Source organism: Pempheris klunzingeri, chromosome 21, assembly GCF_042242105.1.
Source record: "Pempheris klunzingeri isolate RE-2024b chromosome 21, fPemKlu1.hap1, whole genome shotgun sequence".
Lineage (NCBI taxonomy): Eukaryota > Metazoa > Chordata > Actinopteri > Acropomatiformes > Pempheridae > Pempheris > Pempheris klunzingeri.
In genome coordinates, this window is record NC_092032.1 from 7,130,256 (window position 1) to 7,148,340 (window position 18,085).

The 18,085-nt window shown below is 43.9% G+C and overlaps 2 protein-coding genes across 2 annotated transcripts; both read right to left on the reverse strand.

The window, feature by feature from the left end:
• Window positions 1-56: 56 nt before the first annotated feature.
• On the reverse strand, window positions 57-7,797 carry LOC139221403 (cyclic nucleotide-gated channel beta-3-like). The gene is made up of 17 exons (XM_070853333.1): window positions 7,705-7,797; window positions 7,198-7,318; window positions 6,506-6,740; window positions 5,430-5,590; window positions 5,038-5,337; window positions 4,753-4,961; window positions 4,611-4,661; window positions 3,931-4,017; window positions 3,756-3,820; window positions 3,399-3,521; window positions 1,823-1,964; window positions 1,515-1,674; window positions 1,331-1,428; window positions 869-952; window positions 650-768; window positions 348-500; window positions 57-228 (listed from the first exon to the last, which is right to left on the reverse strand). The coding sequence occupies exons 1-17, from the start codon at window positions 7,795-7,797 to the stop codon at window positions 57-59; spliced, it is 2,373 nt and encodes a 790-aa protein (XP_070709434.1).
• A 1,308-nt stretch (window positions 7,798-9,105) lies between these two features.
• On the reverse strand, window positions 9,106-17,511 carry LOC139221144 (cyclic nucleotide-gated channel beta-3-like). Its single transcript, XM_070853058.1, has 17 exons — window positions 17,407-17,511; window positions 16,826-16,880; window positions 16,103-16,253; window positions 14,037-14,200; window positions 13,344-13,867; window positions 13,200-13,250; window positions 13,035-13,121; window positions 12,885-12,949; window positions 12,438-12,560; window positions 11,219-11,360; window positions 10,691-10,850; window positions 10,502-10,599; window positions 10,330-10,413; window positions 10,122-10,240; window positions 9,853-10,005; window positions 9,228-9,378; window positions 9,106-9,126 (listed from the first exon to the last, which is right to left on the reverse strand). Exons 1-17 carry the CDS (start codon window positions 17,509-17,511, stop codon window positions 9,106-9,108), a joined length of 2,253 nt encoding a protein of 750 aa, XP_070709159.1.
• Window positions 17,512-18,085: the final 574 nt, after the last annotated feature.

Genomic DNA, 18,085 nt, shown 5'->3' on the forward strand with positions numbered 1-18,085 from the left:
CCAGCTCTCTCATCACAACCAGCACAAATGCTTCTGTTTTCTATGGTACTCCCCACTTATCTCTGTGAAGACTTTACCTTGAGTTTCTCCAAGAAGCCTCCTTTGCGGAAAGCGTCAAAGGCTTTGGCCAATTTGGGTGTGGGCGGCTTCTGTCCAAACAAGGTCATACCTTTCTGCTTCTCCTCGTTGGTTTTAGCAGCAGCAGGGCCTTTGGCTTTGATCAGTTTCCTTCACAAACACACACAATTCTTAATGGGCTGCATTTTCAATCTAAATAGGCAGTTTATGTGCCATCACAATGATTTAAATTGAAGTGTTGAGGTTTATTCTTCGACTAAAACACTCACCTTCCCTTCCTGGCCAGAACTTTCTGAGACTCTGGGTAGTGGACGAGGATGTCAAACAAGTCCTTCTTCTCCAGGACAAAAAGGTTAGCAAAGCCGTGTGCTTTCACATTAGCTGTGCGCCTGTTTCCTCCATCTTTGGCAGACTGTAGTAAACTGTGAAGGGAACAGAGGCACAAATAAACTCCATTAAGTCTCCATTCCAAATAAAATCAGTCTATTGACGGGAACGTTTGGGTTGTATCTGGGAAATTGAGTGCCACGTCCACACAAATACAAATCAGTAAATGCTCCTTCAGACACACCTGATTTCTCCAAACACAGAGCCAGCCTTCAGTGTGACAAACACAATGCTGTTGTCAGGTCCTCCCACCACCTGCACCGCTCCACTTTTGATGATGTACATCTCTTTACCGATGTCACCCTGCGGAGGTGAGTGCAGGCCAGGAACACACAGGTCAGCGTCACACTTCGATGAGTTAGTATTGGTTGGCCTAGTTTGTCTTACGCACACACAGACTCACTTTTTTCACGACAAAGTCTCCAGGTAGATAGATGATGGACTTGAGCCTCAGTAACATGTCCACCAACATCTGCTGGTCACAGCCCTGTGGGGAGAAGCAGCAGGTTAACAGGTCAGATTCCAGATCGTCATATTTTCCAAACTTTCCGAAGGATTTATAGGTTTTTGTCTCAGTCTTGAGCTTGGACTTTAAGAATGCATGTAGCTGGCCATTTCCCTTTCCATCATTGTTTCAACCCATTTTGTTCTCTTAATTTAAACCTCTTTGACCCAATGTACTGCAGATTTGTTGTAAAAAAAATAAAAACAGAATCTAGACTGCATGCTTGTTTCAGAATAGTCACCTGATTCCCTGCATCTTAATTATGTTCCAGTATTTTATGTGGAGCTGGTGGGAGTCTTTGTTTTTGTCCCCACACTCCTGACCAGAGGACACAGTGAATCACAGTGAATGCTGACTCACCTGAAACAGTGCGATTTTCTGAAAGGTTGCCAAGTTGATGTCCACAGCGATGGCAGTTTTCATTACCAGAGGCATCTTGTCCAGCAGCTCAGACTCATCTGGAAAAGACACAGACATCCTGACATGCTTGCTTTGTTATTTCTGTATCAGCCTGGAGTGAAGTGTGAGGTTCTGTGCGACTCACCGAGCATGCCCTGAGCGGCCCACGTGTAATTGTACCAGGTCCGAACCCTGTTCTGGACATACTTGGGGATCTTATAGGTGTTCATGTAGTCAACACAGCCGTCCATTGATGCCCGAAAATATGTCTGACCTGCTGTTGCTGCTCCTATGACGTCTCTCATCTGAAAGACAGACGGATGGGGAGAGCGTTACATTAAAATATACCATGATGCAATGCTTTTGGTAAAAGGTGCAATATGTACTGATAAAGGAAACTGAATTTTACTGGTCTAAGATCAGACAGCTGTCACATGATAAAATCCCACCTACCTGCCCAATCAAACTGGAGAACACAAAGACGCCAACGAAAAAATTCAACATCTGAAAACTGATCTCAAAGGTGGTTACAGGCTCCGGGAGACCCCCGATGTTGATCAGACTGCGCACTGCAAAATAGTAACAACGCAGGTACCTGTGGAAGGACAGCGTCCGTCCTCATTTCATTTCTGTAAAAAAAGACACTAGAATTCCTTTTCTGCTGGTGTTGCTAAATGGTTGCTATGCTGTTGCTAGGGACGCTTTTAGGGACACATGGGTGTTTCCACTGTGACACTAGGTGGGGCTGTTATTGAGTTCTGGATGTTTGACTGGGCCCCACTTGATGGCTGCTTGCTCAGCATGGTTGTCAGGGGACTTCCAGGTGGTTGCAAGGTGCACAAGACCAATTCCCTCATTCACTTCTCCCTATATAATCAGCATTTACTCTCTAGCGAGTATTAAATTGAGATTTTGGCTCAATTACTATCAGGTGAAATGCCACTCATTTGAAATGTTCACATTGCAATGTACAGTACCATTGCAAATTGTGTTTTTTGGCAAAATTTACAATCTTTCAGCTGTGTTCAATGAACACACCAAGCAAGAACAATTGAAATAGCTCAACACAACTAATACTACAAGTGGTTTCTCCAAATTCAACGCAATATGCCACTTTTAATGACTTCTGCAGTTTCAAAATTATTCAAGCCTTTCTTGACAAGCACCTTTTGCTGTTATGACCTGCTGCAAACATGACGCACAGCCAGACACCAGGTTCTGACAGCGTTCCTCATTGGAAATAGTCTCCAGCTCTCTGATATTCTTGGATTTGCTCGCTGCAACCACCTTCTTTAAATCCTAGCAGAGATTTTCTAACATGCAGCCAAATGTCACTGTGTCCAAACCCATAGCCAGTCCGGATATTTGATGTGTTTTATCTCAGGTGCACCTGATGCAACTAATGAGTCCCTTGGTCAGTTGCATCAGGTGTGCCAGAGACAACACCTGATTTGCAAATGAGTGCTCTTATGAGGGATTCTGTTCAGGGTGTTGAGTAATGTTGCCTGTGCAGTAGTCATTAAAAGTGGCACTTTGTGTTGAATTTGAAGAAGTTGTGTTAGTTGTGTTGAGCTATTTAAATCGTTCTTGTTTGAGTTGGGAATTTTGAGTGCAACTGTATCACTGTTGGCAGAAAGCAGCACACACTCCACTGTGGTCATTTTTGAAGGCACTATCTAGAGCAGCGTTTCCACAATCCTGGTCCTGGGGGCCCACTGGCCTGCATGTTTTAGTTGTTCTGTTGTTTCAATCTAAAACATGCAGGGCAGTGGGCCCAGGACCAGGACTGGGAAACAATGATAAAGTGAATAAAATCTGCGCTCAGCCTTCAGACACTTAAATAAAATAGCAGACATTAACACAGGGAGTGATTCTAGTGAGACTGTGCATGAAACTTTCAGCAACTTTTCAGACGGACACACAAAGAGGCTCATGTGTCTCAGGCTCACAGACTGAGCCTGCATGTCTCAGTGCCACGGAGAGCTAACGTCTACAGTCACAAACAACACAAAGCAAACAAAGTACGAACGCTGAGCCTTCTCCGTCATACACCCATGGAGTGGTTGCAAGACCCTGGTGCATTGATGCGAGAAAAAACGCACAGGCGTTGAGATGGAGGGCGTAGAGCAGGTAACCTGTGGTGCGAGCCACTCTGTGTTAGAGAGGGAGCCACAGAAAAGACAGACATAGAAAAGATTAAATGCAACTGGTCTGTATGTGGAATAAGAATAATGTGCAAATACTGTTAAATCACAGTTGTAAAATGAAGTCACATTTGTAATACATTTGTAGACGTTTCACATGTAATGACAAACAAATGAAAATTGTACTAAGAAGATAAAAGCAGTGCTGCCTGGCTCCCGTCATCGGCCCCACAAGCTTTTACCTCCAGATGTAGGCTTTGGCCATGATGCTCTCGAGTCGATCGCTGAACTCAAAGAAGGAGTTGATCTAGACCACACAAGGAACCAAAGAGCTGATGAGGATCTTCACAGGAAATAGATTTTCCTCTGCATTTATTCATTTGCATCGTCAGAAAAACTGATTGGCGGGCTGCTTACCCTGATTAAGCGGTTGAGTCGGAAAATGGAGGAGAATCCAAACTGAAAGCTGAGCAGGTCGAAGGGGATGACGCTGGTTATATCAGTCTAAAAAGAGGAATAAAGAAAAAATAAAGTTACAGTACTTGTACCTCTGAGGTTAAAGCAAGTGGTAGATTTGTTAAAAATTCCATGATTTGACCTCCAGAACTGAGATGTTTTAGTTTACTGGGACACACACAGTGGTGGAGGAAGTACTAATATGATTTAGTGAAGAAGAACTACCAGTACATGTCATGTGAACTTCTACTTAAGTAAAAGTACAGAAGGATTAGCAGCGACATGAAGTATTCAACTGGTGGATTACTAGATATGACACCATTAGATTGTTCATACTGCATAGCCACCATTTTACTGCTGCAGCTGCTTGAGGTGGATCTACTCTTAATCACTTTTAATGTACAGTTCCCAACATGGGGAGTGGGCTCCCTCAAAGGGTCAAAATCACTCTGAGGGGTCGAGACATGATTAATGGGAGTGAGACAGGAGGAAAAACAAAGTTCTGCTACACAGATTTGTAATAACGTTGGCATGTTTGGTGAAATATTAGATCATCTGACCTCTGAACAGCTAAGTAACAGATATGCTTTAAGTAGAGCACTTCAGTGAATGTAATTAGTGACATACAGTTACATTCTCACCTTAAATTGCTGGGATTTCCGATAATGTACCTTCGTCATCGCTCTGACTTTCTGCAGGGGGTAGAGGATTTTTGTGAATTTCACACAGCGCCAGGCACAGACAGAGATCAGACACACGGATCAGTGATGCTTTGCAGCTTACAATAATGTCCCCGGCTTTGACAAACTGTAGTCGCGGCTGCCAGATGACGATGTCAATAACGTTGACTACGTCACTGAGAATGTCGCAGGCTATCCACCAACGGTTGGCATCTTCATTATGGTATGGGAAGGCCAGCCGGACAGGGCAAAACCAAGCGTTGTAGTTGTATGCCACCGCCACCACAGTCAGCCAGGCAATGTAGCGTCGATCTGGAGAGAGGAGGACGTGCAGATTAAAGATCAAGCTTTATGCATCCATTTAATCTCAGCTGTGAAACTCACCCACCTGTGAAAGGGTCTATGGTGATTCCCAGGACGGCGTCCATCTTCTCCTCAATCGGATGGAAGAGGGCGTCGAAGCAGGAGAAGTTGATGTCCGGGAGAATCTTCGCCTTCTTCTTGGCCTCCGCTGCCAGCCTCTCCTCCTCCTCTTTCTTCTCCGCCTCCAGCCTTTTCTCCTCGTCCTTTTTCTTCTTCTCCTCCGCCTTCTTGGCCGCCTCCTCTGCCTTCTTTTTCTCGGCCTCTTCCTTAGCTATCCGCTCCTCTTCCTTCAACCTGATGTAGTCGTCCTTCCTCAGGATAGGCGCTGGAAGGGCGAGGGGGTGGCGGTGAGTCAAACAGCCCTTCAGTCGTGTTTGTTTTCCGTCTGAATGGCGGTTTGTGTGCGGAAATACTTACTGACAGGTGGGCTGATCTCAGGGGAAGTGGCGTAAGGGTCTATGGCTTTCTCTTTGAGAATCTCTGTCCGCTCTTTCAACCTCTTCGCCAAATTTCTGAGTGTGTCGTCTGTGTCACGGAAATAGACAACGGGCGGAGGAGGCGGAGGGGGGGCTTCTTCACTGAAGAGCAAAAAGGAATACCACAGAAAAGGTGAGAGGAAGGAACGGATGATTGGAGAATAACACTTAGTAGTGAGCACATTAGATTTCTTTTCCTCTTTTATGATGAAAATATTATTCTGGCATTTTAATAAGACAAAAAAATCTCTCTGCAATTCAGCTATTGTTCATTTGCAACAATAAGTAAATAAATTCATTATAAATCGTCTGCAGAGGACAACATTAATTCTTGGAAAGGAATTCCCACTTGCATGTGGTTCGCTATCTCTGATCAATCACAAATACCACTAAGCTCCTAATCTCCTTTTCTACTTTAGGAGTCACAGGCTTCAAGTGTGAACATGCTAACAGAGAGTGCAGCCTGCCCATCTGTACAATCACTTCTGACTGTTTCATTACTAATTACTTCTTATTATTTCTGGATTTATTACTAGGAAGTGTTTGGGTGCTCTGTGTGTATTTACATGCCGCTTCAAATATTTGAAATGTTTTCTGGAACATGCCTATTAGACAAAAATATAGACATATGTGCTTTGATCCCATGCCGGAGAGAACAGAATACACCTAAAAGATGGTCAAACACTGTGTTTCATCCACCACAGTGGCTTTCACAGTATTTCTGCTAGTGAATGCATTTCACTCACCAAAATTCAAGCTCTTTGACTAAAATTAAACTAAAATTTTCTCAAATTTGATTGAGTACCCATCAAATGTACTCCTGTAATCATCTTATTACAGTCATTTCCAAAATGGATCGACTCCAATCAGAGACTGTGAATTTAAGTCCTGTAAGGTAAAGCTTGAAATGTCAGTACTGGTACATCCATCATCTATAGAAGCTTAACCTCAGCAGGGGCGCTGGGGACAGGAGACTGGTGAGATGTGGGGCACACACAGTGTATGATGCATTCTTACCCATCAGCCCCCTCTGGATTGGTAGGAGCAGCAGCTGGGGCAGCAGCAGCTGGGGCAGCAGCAGCTGGGGCAGCAGCAGCTGGGGCAGCAGCAGCTGGGGCAGCAGCAGCTGGGGCAGCAGCAGCTGGGGCAGCAGCAGCAGGGGCAGGAGCAGCAGGGGCAGGAGCAGCAGGGGCAGCAGCGGCAGGGGCAGGAGCAGCTGGGGCAACAGGGGCAGGAGCAGCAGCGGCAGGAGCTGGAAGAAAAACATAGCAGCCCTCTTTAGTCAGTTCATCTCAAACACCAACATTAATATCACACTGATAAAGGGTGATCACACCATGAAATGCTGCACTTAATCCTGTGCATTACTGTAACAGACCCTCCTCTGACCTCTTGCAGATTTGAATCTGTGAAAATAAAATCACTTGGAAATGTGTGAATGCTCCAGAATCTGCTTCTCTGCTAAGTGGATTATAAATTCAAGTGTAAAATTCCAATAATAGAAAAATACAGTGTAGTGTGTATTTTGTCTTGCAATTCCCCGCAGAGGTACATGAGTCAAAGCAACCAAGAGTCGAGTCAGAAAGAACAGAAGACACATTAATACACTAATGATCTGCTTGCAGCCATTTTTGGCTCAAAACAGACACACAGAGCTGTGAGAGAAAGGGTAAAAGAGAAGGTGCTGTATGGAGTTCAGACCAAATAACCAGACTTCTCACATGGTTTCTGCTCTTCCTGCTTGGGTTCCTCTTCTTTCTTCTCTTCTTTCTTTTCCTCTTCCTTCTTCTCCTCCTCTTTCTCATCCTTCTTTTCAGGTGGCTTTTCTTCCTGCAAATACACAACATTGGTTCGCTGTGAGCTTCATCTTTTCTGTTGTAAGTGCATCTTCCACACTGTGGATCCAGAGAATGTCTAAACAACGGTGCAATAAATCCAGTCTGCAGTGGCCACTCTTCATTGGTGCCAAGCTGCTTCTGAGGCTTTCACTGATCTGAGACACCTGCCATGGTTTACCTCAAAACAACTCAATGTGACAAGCAAGAGCCTGATTAATTTAACATTTGGTTTAAATGGTGCACATATGAAAACTGTTTAGCGAGCAGCCAATACAAATCAGTTTCATAAAACTATGTTTAAGGTCAAAAAAGGTTTTCAAAGCAGGTCTCTGGTTCAGGTCTTTTATATCTAAGATGTGGAAAGAGGCCAGGTCTTACCTTGGCGGGTGGAGCCGCGGTAGAAGGTGGGGTAGCAGCTTGAGCAGAAGGAGGTTCAGGAACCCCGAGCAGCTTTTTCAGCCCCCTGAACATGGCGTTATTTGGTGTGGGCTACAGCGAACAGGCCTGCCCACCCACTTCTGCCCCTGGAAACCCTCTCCTGTGCGGATCCCTAAAAGAGTCCCGAGTTCCTCCGTAGTCCTCGTCTCACATCCGAATGACAGACTGAGGCAATTTAATTTCTTAGATCCATTAATTCCCTCTGGGCACTCCCCTTCCTCCTGGAGTCAACACCAGATCAGCTGTCACAGCTGTCAGTCACTGCAGTCTTGGCTCTGGTCCAGAACAAGGACCATTTACAGGGTCTTTTTACTTTAGAGCCATCATGATAAAACTGCATCCTCTGAATAATCAATGATCAAATGAAAGGATGAATCACTGCCAGTCGAAGTAGGCTGTGTTGCATTTTCAATATTACAAACTAGGTATTCTGCCATTAAGCTTATAGTTAATAAGAAATAAAATACTAAATATTTCTCAGTTTTGCCTCACACAGAACTACATGCATGTTTCAATATATTTAATCATTATGGCATAACATTTATAGGGTACTAACTCTTGGCTGTAGGTGATAAAAGTAGGTGCAGTAAAATTAGACTGCGGGGTTATTTCAGGCCCTTCTGGCTCCACAGTTCACAAACAGACTTCTTAGCTAATTAAACCTCACAATGTCCCTGTGTGGCTAACAGGATTAGTTAGCACCTCACCCTCTGAAGTGTACGAACTCAAAGCCGACAGACAGACACACAACAAGCAAACCAACAGAGCGGGATGCCACTATAAGTAAACTGCAGTTAAATGTGGGAATTATTTATTTAAGCAGATATCGACAGAGATGAAATCAATCAAATGTTAAATTGAGAGCTTTACTGTCAGCAGTTGTTGTGATAATCTCTGTTAGGCTTTTATAACTACAGTGCATCTGAAAACTGAAAAAAAAAAATGCAGCCAACAAAAGCAGGCAAACGCAAAAATGTGAACGGGAAGTTATACTCAGTTTACAAATATACAACATGTGACAAGCAGCATCCACTAGGGGCAGAGTTTGAGATTCAAATATTGCACATCTAATCAAAATAGCTTGGAAATATGTATAAATACTTTTTTTTTATGTAGTTAGGTGGGCTTTATCACATGAGATATTACAAATGTTTATTTTTTCATGTGGTTCCATCTAATTTGCCAAAGGTTTGACCATGGGGAATAATTGAATTATTTAAAAAAAACACATCTCAACCTGACAGGAAATACAGATTCAATACAAAAGGGCAGTAAGAGGCTGAAAACAAAACTGTACATTCACTCCCAAAACGGAGTCATAAACAAATGACCACACAACCCTCACTTGCCAGCAGCAGTACTCTGGGGAAAAAATAAACACAAAATATGGTGTGTTTAGCAGTCAGCACAAGTGCAAAGGCTTTTATACGACCACTCAGAGAAAGAAATGTATGAGTAGGTACCTTCATTTTGTCAATAATCCCTCTGTTAAGAGTTCCACCAAAAGCACGCAGCAGTTTGGGTGTGGGAGGTTTGGGTCCGAACAGCGCCAGTCCTTTCTTCTTGTCCTCTTCTGCTTTAGCTGCTGCTGGACCTTTTGCCTTCATTAGTTTCCTACACACACACACACACACACACACACACACACACACACACACACACACACACACACACACACACACACACACACACACACACACACACACACACACACACACACACACACACACACACACACACACAGACGGATAAAGAAGCTGGGCTGATCATTCTGAAGAAATGTCCTCTGTTATGATGTATACAGTAAAGCTCGCTCAGCGGAGAAAATATATTGATTCTTAAACTGGAGAAATGGCTTTGAGTAAAAATTTTGTAGGAAAAAAAATCAATACGTTTTAAGTCATTTATCAAGTAAAAATAATACATATTTCCCTCAGTTGTATATGATGCTGAATTAAAGACCTAAAAGCTAAAAGTTAGTTGCACTCCAATGTGTGGGAGAGGAAATGTCTCCAGACAAATCAGCACTGTCTGTCTGTCTGTCTGTCTGTCTGTCTGTCTGTCTGTCTGTCTGTCTGTCTGACCCACCTTCCCTTCCTGGCCAACACTTTCTGAGACTCTGGGTAGTGGACCAGGATGTCAAACAGGTCTTTCTTCTCCAGGACGAAGAGGTTAGCGAAGCCGTAGGCTTTGACATTAGCTGTCCTCCTGTTCCCTCCATCTTTGGATGACTGCAACAGACTGAGAAAAAACATTTTATGACTGAACATTCCTCCCCAGTGTTCCCTGCGTGTGGGTTTGAATCCATTATCTTCTTCTGTTTGAGGAATAAAGAGGAAGTGACAACTTTATGTTACCTGATTTCTCCAAACACACAGCCAGCCTTCAGTGTGACAAACACAATGCTGTTGTCAGGTCCTCCCACCACCTGCACCGCTCCACCTTTGATGATGTACATCTCTTTGCCGATGTCACCCTGCACAGAGGGCACAGTCATACAGTACACATGCAGGGTAAACTATAAAAGTTCACACTTGAAGTCCAGGATTGATGATAAGAACTCACCTTTTTTACGACAAAGTCTCCAGGTAGATAGATGATGGACTTGAGCCTCAGTAACATGTCCACCAACATCTGCTGGTCACAGCCCTGTGGAGACAACATGATACTTGGCTGACTTCATGTCCTAGCAGCAGTATGTCTCTTTTACTGTGCTATCATGTCTTTAAAAAGGCACCTTGAAAAGGTCAATCTTCTGAAAGGTGGTCAGGTTGATGTCCACAGCGATGGCGGTTCTCATCACCAGAGGCATCTTGTCCAGCAGCTCAGACTCATCTGGAAGCACCGAGATGAAACCGAAATGGTGTTTTTTAAAGTTGCTCTTAATCTGAAGGATGGAGTGATTTCTTTGTCCAGTGTTACTGACCCAGCATGCCCTGAGCGTCCCAGGTGTAGGTGTACCAGGTGCGGACTCGGTTCTGCACCAAAGAGGGGATGCGGTTGGTCACCATGTAGTCCACAGTGTTGTCCATGGAGCTCCGGAAGTAGGTCTGTCCCGCTGTGGCTGCACCAATGACATCTCTCATCTGAGGTGAGATGATGGAGTAAACACATGAACTGAGGAAAACATATTGTTCAGTTTTAAATTAGATGACACATGTCAATCAGACAGTGGATTTAATAACTTTTTGTTGCAGAAATGCTACATTTACCACATTTAACAAGCAAGACTCCACAGGGAACCAGTGACACACAACAACAGTTGACGGTTGGACTGACGGATGGCAGGTTAGTGAAACTAGTGTGGGATTACTATCACTACATGAACAGGTAGAAAGAAAGACATACTAATTTAGAGGGGATGATATGCTCATTTAGAGATGCTAATTTCCAGATGAACTGAGTGTGCTGGGACTATGAATCATACTATGGGCAGACTGTATCTCTATGTTACCTGTCCAATCAAACTGGAGAACACAAAGACGCCCGTGAAAAAGTTAGTCATCTGAAAGGTAATCTCAAAGACGGTATGGGGTTCGTTAAGACCCCCGATGTTGATCAGACTGCGGACGGCGAAGTAGTAACAACGCAGGTACCTGTGGAGAGGGTGTGGGCGTCAGAGGGGCTGTCACAAACTACATGTCACTGGTGTGTGTGTGTGTGTGTGTGTGTATGTGTGTGTGTAATCTTTTTTATTTCTGCCCTTTTCCAAGTTTGATTCCCTTGACGTCTTGCTGCACACTTTTCAAAAATAATGCCATATGTGCCGTCCAAACACAGGCTGACCGAAACATCAAGAAAAATAAAAAAAATAATACAAAAAAAGACTAAAAATATTACAGACAAACTACCTGGCCAAGAATGATGGACATAAAGAATGCCCCAAAAAGGTAGTTAGCCATCTGAAAGATCTGTCCAAACATGGTGTCCGGGATCGGCAGCTCAGCGATCATCAGCAGGGACTTCTCCGCATAGAAGAAGCAGCTGAGGTAACTGCAGCAGCAGCAAAGATGGAACACACAATAGACTTTGAGTTGGTGTCTGTCTTTGGATTTCTCAGGCAGGAGAAAACTGGAGCTCTGTTTCAGTGCAGCATGAACCTCTGTGACGTGTCTGATATTCATCATGTCATATTTAACCATGTAAGGTCGACACATATTCTGTCCTAAGTACGATTACTGTTTTTATTATATCTAATTCATTTAATATATTAGTAAAAAAAAACCAACAATGTTGTTATTTAGGTTGCAAAAAGATTTTCCTGTTTAACTGGTACTTGGTGTCTTATGACTTTCATCATACAGAACTATGGGTCTCTTGGCTTTTGGTCACTATATTTCAATAAACTTCATTAGTGCGAGTATTTCTTCATCTAAGAGTTTGGAACAAGTCGCTTGTGGGGATACTGTTACCAAAGTCTAGGTATTACTGGAATTATACTGCACTTCACTAATGTGTTGACAGAAGTCCAACAGTTTTCATCTTTAATGGTTGACTTTGACAGAATGGTAACCCACAGTACTGGTAGTGTTGATAGCAGTAGTATTCTGGTAGTAAATAATAGTCAGAAAGAGCACAATACTGATACTTAGGATCAGCTACCAATCGGATCAGATCTTAGAGTGTGCATTATGGAGAAAACACAAGCTGGATTATAAAGCTTCTGTACTTACGCGCTGCCCAGACCGGAGTACACCCATTTCGTTTGCCCGATGCCCTGGTAGTCTGACGCCACGTAGTACAAGCAGGCATTAAGGTGGAGCATGAAGAGAAGATAGCCGATGGTCCGAATCACTCTGTCAGAAAAGTAAAGATGTTAGAGTCTCTGCTCTGTTTATCCACCGGTGTTAAAGCCAGAGGTAACAGTGACTTTAAGGTGCAGACACCGTGGTATCAATAATAATGTTACATAGTTTCACCTCGACTTTGCTAAACTAACACAAGAGAGCTACTGTATATGAAGATTTAGAGTTCATCATTATTTTTCACATGTATTAGTTAGTAAACTTCCTGTCTTGGCCTTGACCTGATGATGACTCTAACACAGTCTGGCCTTGCTATAACAACAAAAATGAACTAAGCAGCTATGACATTATCATAGTTTCTTTGACGTGCCTCACCTCCAGATGTAAGCCTTGGCCATGATGCTCTCTAGACGGTCGCTGAACTCAAAAAACGTATCTGCCTTGGGAGTAAGCATGACAACGTCACTCTGGTGAGCTAACTTGGGTCCGCTTTGATGGTCAGAGACAGCACTCGAGTAAATTCACCTTCAGCAGACGGTTGGCTCTGAAAATGGATTTGAATCCAAACTGGAGGTAGAGCAGGTCGAACGGTATGAGGGACACCACGTCCATCTGTTGAGGAGAGACACACGTGTGACGCCCCCGAGTTCATCCTAATGTTCCAACTTCAAAGAATTCATGTTACAATACCGTGAATCTTTCCGTCTCTCTGTAGTTCTTCTTTGTCAGCACTCTGTCTTTCTGATAGAAGAAAATGACAAGTATTATTATTAGATCCTAAATCCAGGTCATTCTCAGGAACGGACTCATAGGACAGGATTATCGAAGACTTACTATGATGTCTCCTCCTTTGACAAACTGTTTGCGGGGCTGGAAGAAGACGGAGTCTGTGAGGTAGATGAGGTCGGCCAGGGAGTCCAGCATGAACCAGTTAAGGTTGGCGCTCTCGCCGTGGTACGGGAAACACAGGCGGGCCGTGACAAACCAGGTGTTGTAGTTGAAGGCCAGCGTGACGAGGCTGAGCCAGGCGATGTAGCGGCGGTCTGTGAAAGGGTCGATGGTGTTCCCCAGCACCGAGTCCATCTTGTCCTCAACCGGCTTCAGCGCAGTGTCCACCATAGACCAGGCAGCTTCACTGAGCCTGGTCTTCACGCTCCTCTCCTCCACTATCTCGTCTTTAATCTCTGCTTTCTTTTTCTCCTCATCCTCTTTCTTCTTCTGCTCAGCCTCCTTCTTTTTCTTCTCCTGCTCCTCCTTCTTCTTCTGCTCAGCCTCCTCCTTCTTTATCCGCTCCTCCTCAGCTTGCCGCTTCCTCTCCTCCATGAGTTGTGCGTAGTCACCTTTGCGCAGCACAGGAGCTGCAACATGTAATCCAGTTTAATCATTCTTCATTTGTAGCAGAAATGAAGCACCAATAACAACGATAATCATAGGCCACAAATATTGGACTTTTGTGCTTAATAAGTGGGCAGAAGTGAAGCTCTAGCTTGTGTGCGCTGAGATGAATAGTTCTGTGTTTGTACTCACTGACAGGGGGGCTGATCTCTGGGGATGAAGCATACTGATCAGCCACCTTTTCCTTGTAGAGATGCAGCCTCTCTCTCATCAGTCTGATGATGGCTCTGAGCTGCTCATCTGAATACTTGTTGATAACGATGGGTGGAGGCGGTGGAGGAGGGGCCGCCTCTTGCCTGCAGATGGAAAATACCATTGGGAAAGTGAGCCACAAAGTCATTCACACTTTTTTTTCCACTTAGACACTTTGCAGGAACTTTTCTACCTGCTGAAACAAAATTCCTGCTAAAATCCCTCTGATACCATTTCAGTGTAATGTTTAGTGTGACAGATGTCGTCACCACACTCTGCAGTTCACAGCAGAACTATTGAGCTGCAACTCATTGTGGGAAAACAACAACCATGTGCCCTCTGTGCACAACCTGCCCAGCACCAGGCTGCTGACAAAGTTCAACAAAACAACTGGCATTAGCTGGTCATCATGGTGGAGCATTTAGCAGCCAGATGTTTCCCTCAGGAGTTTAGTGGAGACCAAAAAACAGAGCTAATGTCAAAGATGCAACTGGAACAAATGCTGATGTTGCTAATGAGTCAGCTGGATGTGTGAATAGCAAACTGTATGCTGACAAGCTTGATATATCAACTTAATTTAACATGTCACTGCTGTGTTCAGTTATTACAAATACTGAAGTACCATAAGTTTAAATACAAAGCTGGAGTAGTGAGAGGAGCTGGAGTTTTTATTCTAACCAGACTACTGTGGCTTGTTTGATTAATGAGCACCTTACACAAAAGACGTTTTCATAAGTCTGCAGGCTACAGAAAATGGTTTTCACACATAACATGACGTGTGAATTGTGATTTGTAATGGCAACTAAAACATTTGTACTGTGAAATGACATTCTAAGCAGAAAGGCTCAGCTGACAGACACCTCAGCCTCTGCAGTACACGCAGAGAAAGGGGACGTCTGTGCTCTTATGTCGCCTCCTAGTGGACACAATCCAGCAAGACAGGAGGAGGCAGGAAGGACACTAATATTTCCTGCAATCGGGAGCTTCAGATTGTGGTTCTGTTGAACTGTTGGTGTTTCTATTATTTTGGCCACCTCACTGACAACACTGAGCATGGGCAAAATAACAGAAACACCTCTCTGTATAATCCATGATATGCAGTTGAAACATTTCAACTAAAAGTGAACATTACGACCTTCATGAAAGAGGATTTACTGCAGGACTGTTATATTAGCCTATACTAGGTTTAGCTGAGTGCACCTAATGGGTGTACCTGGGTGCCCTTTGTTTAGGAATAAGCACAGTCAAGCAAATAAATCACCAGACTGCTTCATAGCCTGATTTAGAGGCCGTGTTTCTTTAAATCCTTTTAATCTGACAATATAATCAAACACAGCGTTATCAGTGGTGCGTCTGTTCCTTTGATAACATGCCAATTAGCCCGTACCAGTCTCACTCAAAGGGGGGTTCACTTCATTAGCATCACCTTTGAGCTCTCTATACACACTGGTTATTGTCTCCACACTCACACACACATGCTGATGGCCAAACACCTCTGTGTGTGCTCCACACAGAGCCCGTCTCTCTCTCCACCACTCCTTTATCATCCCCCTGAGGAAACATTCACATGGTGTGTGCTGTGTTTACAGCTGCGAGGATCAGTCAGGTCTGTCTTAACTTGTCGCCCTCGTAGTTTTTATTGCTGGGCCAGAATCAGCGCCAGTGAGCTTCTTAAAACTAAAAAGCTGAAAAGCTTTTAATCCACTTTCAGGTCATCCTTCTGTTAATATGCATGGTGCACCAGAGGATAAAGATCTCACATGCTGCGCTCACCTCTGAAAGCTTTCTCTGTCTCTTTCTGCCATGTTGCCAGGGAATCTGATTAATTAGCATCCATTGGATGATTAATTTGATACTAGTTTGGTGTAAGTGTCTTGGCAGACATGTGCTTTAGTCCAGACAGATACTCCAGGGCTATATACACAATGTCTCTCTTTAAATGATTATGCTTACTGCACTGTCATACTTCTAATGCATCTTCCCTGCAATTAAATATCAGATCTTACCCCTCAGGTCCAGCTTGATCAGGGTTAGCAGGAGCAGGAGCTGGAGCTGGTGCTGGTGCTGGTGCTGGTGCTGGTGCTGGTGCTGGTGCTGGAGCAGGAGCTGCTGGTGCTGGAGCAGGAGCTGCTGGAGCTGGTGGAGCTGGAGATGAGTCTAAGAAAGTGGAACAATCATAATTACATTTCTCCTCCTCAAGAAATGATTTTTGTAGGGGAAACATTATGAATTTTGAAAGGATTTACAATACTGCTGATGCTTAGAAGCACATTTCAAATATTCTATAAGGAGCAATCACGCAAAACACAGTGGGTTAATCCTGCTCAAGCATCTGTGCTGCACCGTTTAAATAGAAGAGGAAGACAATGTGTGGACAGACAGAACAGAAGCAATGAGATTCATAAGGCCATATGCAGCTTGTGTTGCAGTTAGAGGGCTGTTTGAGAGATAAGTTGCACCTCTCAGAATCACCTGTATTGGGTGACAGAAAGAAAAGCTGACCAGAGGTAAACTCATCATATTGATACACTGTCATATCAGTATTCTCTATAAGAGCCAGCCTTCCCAGTACCTGCCTGGGATGCAGTATTAACCACTGGCTTTGGTACAAGTGAGGTAATGGGCAGTCACCATAGAGAAAGCCCATCTGACACAAAGCAAAACAAAACAGGACATCCTGTCATTTAGTCTCTAAATGAACCATTTCTGCCTCTCTAATGATGACTTACCCTGTGGTTTGTCCACCTTCTTGGCCTCATTCTCCTTATCCGCTGGCCTCTCCTCCTACACCACAAAATCAACATTTTCCACAAAGTCAGATGCTCGGCTTCATTAAGTTAAACCGCCGCCATAAGAGAGACATTTTACTTTTTAAAGAACAGCGAATGTAGCAGTTGACAAACGACTGCCTTGCCTGATAGAGTCCTTTAAAATCAAGCTGTGTTTGAGATGGATAGGATTCAATAGTGCCCATTGGGTAATGAGTGATTTCAATGAGGTCCATGTAATGAAACTATTTTCTTTGATCCCCGTTGTTGGCAAACGTACAGAGCAACTGAATGGATGGAGGAGCGGATAAGAAGCTACTGCTGTGATTTTGGGAGAAACAAATGTAACCAAACTTGCTGTATAACAAGCTGGATGCAATATTTCATTTGTTGTGGTCATGCTTGATTTCACTCTTGGCTGTTAACTGCTATTTCTGGCACACGATGAGCTGTATGAAAGCTATTAAGAGCATCCCAGAAGAATCAAACACGCTAGCAAAGACGCTAAACATGAATACAAATATCTTACAAACAAGTCTTACCTTGGCTGGAGCTGGAGCTGGAGCTGGAGCTGGAGCCACACTGGTGGTCCCTGAAGCTGCTGGTACCGGCGGGCCACTGAGGAAGCCCTTCAACTTGCTAAACATGTCTGCAAACCTAAAGGTGCACTTGCTTTGCCATCTGAAAGTGACTATGAAGCGAACGCTGCGATTCCTAAGGAGCTGAGAGAGCACCCTCCTGGATTAACCCTTGCTTTTCTGTCCGACTGCCTTTTCTACTTTAAAGCAACACGCCCTCATAACCAAGTGGTATTACTGCTTTTAGCACCACTAATACTCTTGCATGAAGAATAGCCCCCACCATCACCTGTGACATCTAAGCCCATCACTATCTTGTACAAGATCCCAATAGGCTTAGGTGACCACTAAAGCGGGGCTGAGACACTCGAGGGCAGCCTCTACAGAATACATGCGTGCAGAGTGCATTCAGACTGCATTTACTATCGCACTTGTACTAAATGAAAGAGGGCTGTAAGACATGTATCTAAGCACATGACACTGTTGTGATTAAAGGTTATATTGACAAAATGGTCCCTGTGCCTTTAGGAAGACATCATGTGGTATACAGAGGGAAAATTACATGTTTAAGATCAAGTATCAAGTTTAAGTAAATCCCACTACTTAAATTGTAAAGACCTTAAATTATGCAGGTGAATATAGG

Excerpts from the sequence above, each read along its gene's own strand:
- LOC139221144 (XM_070853058.1), bottom strand. The coding sequence starts at position 17,511 with ATGTTTAGCAAGTTGAAGGGCTTCCTCAGTGGCCCGCCGGTACCAGCA. Across the intron at positions 12,561-12,884 it reads GCCAAGGCTTACATCTGGAG|AGTGATTCGGACCATCGGCT; the intron begins GTGAGGCACGTC and ends CTTTTCTGACAG. Across the intron at positions 9,127-9,227 it reads GGATTATTGACAAAATGAAG|AGTACTGCTGCTGGCAAGTG; the intron begins GTACCTACTCAT and ends TTTTTTCCCCAG.
- LOC139221403 (XM_070853333.1), bottom strand. The coding sequence starts at position 7,797 with ATGTTCAGGGGGCTGAAAAAGCTGCTCGGGGTTCCTGAACCTCCTTCT. Across the intron at positions 1,675-1,822 it reads TCTCCAGTTTGATTGGGCAG|ATGAGAGACGTCATAGGAGC; the intron begins GTAGGTGGGATT and ends TCTGTCTTTCAG. Across the intron at positions 953-1,330 it reads AGAAAATCGCACTGTTTCAG|GGCTGTGACCAGCAGATGTT; the intron begins GTGAGTCAGCAT and ends TTCTCCCCACAG.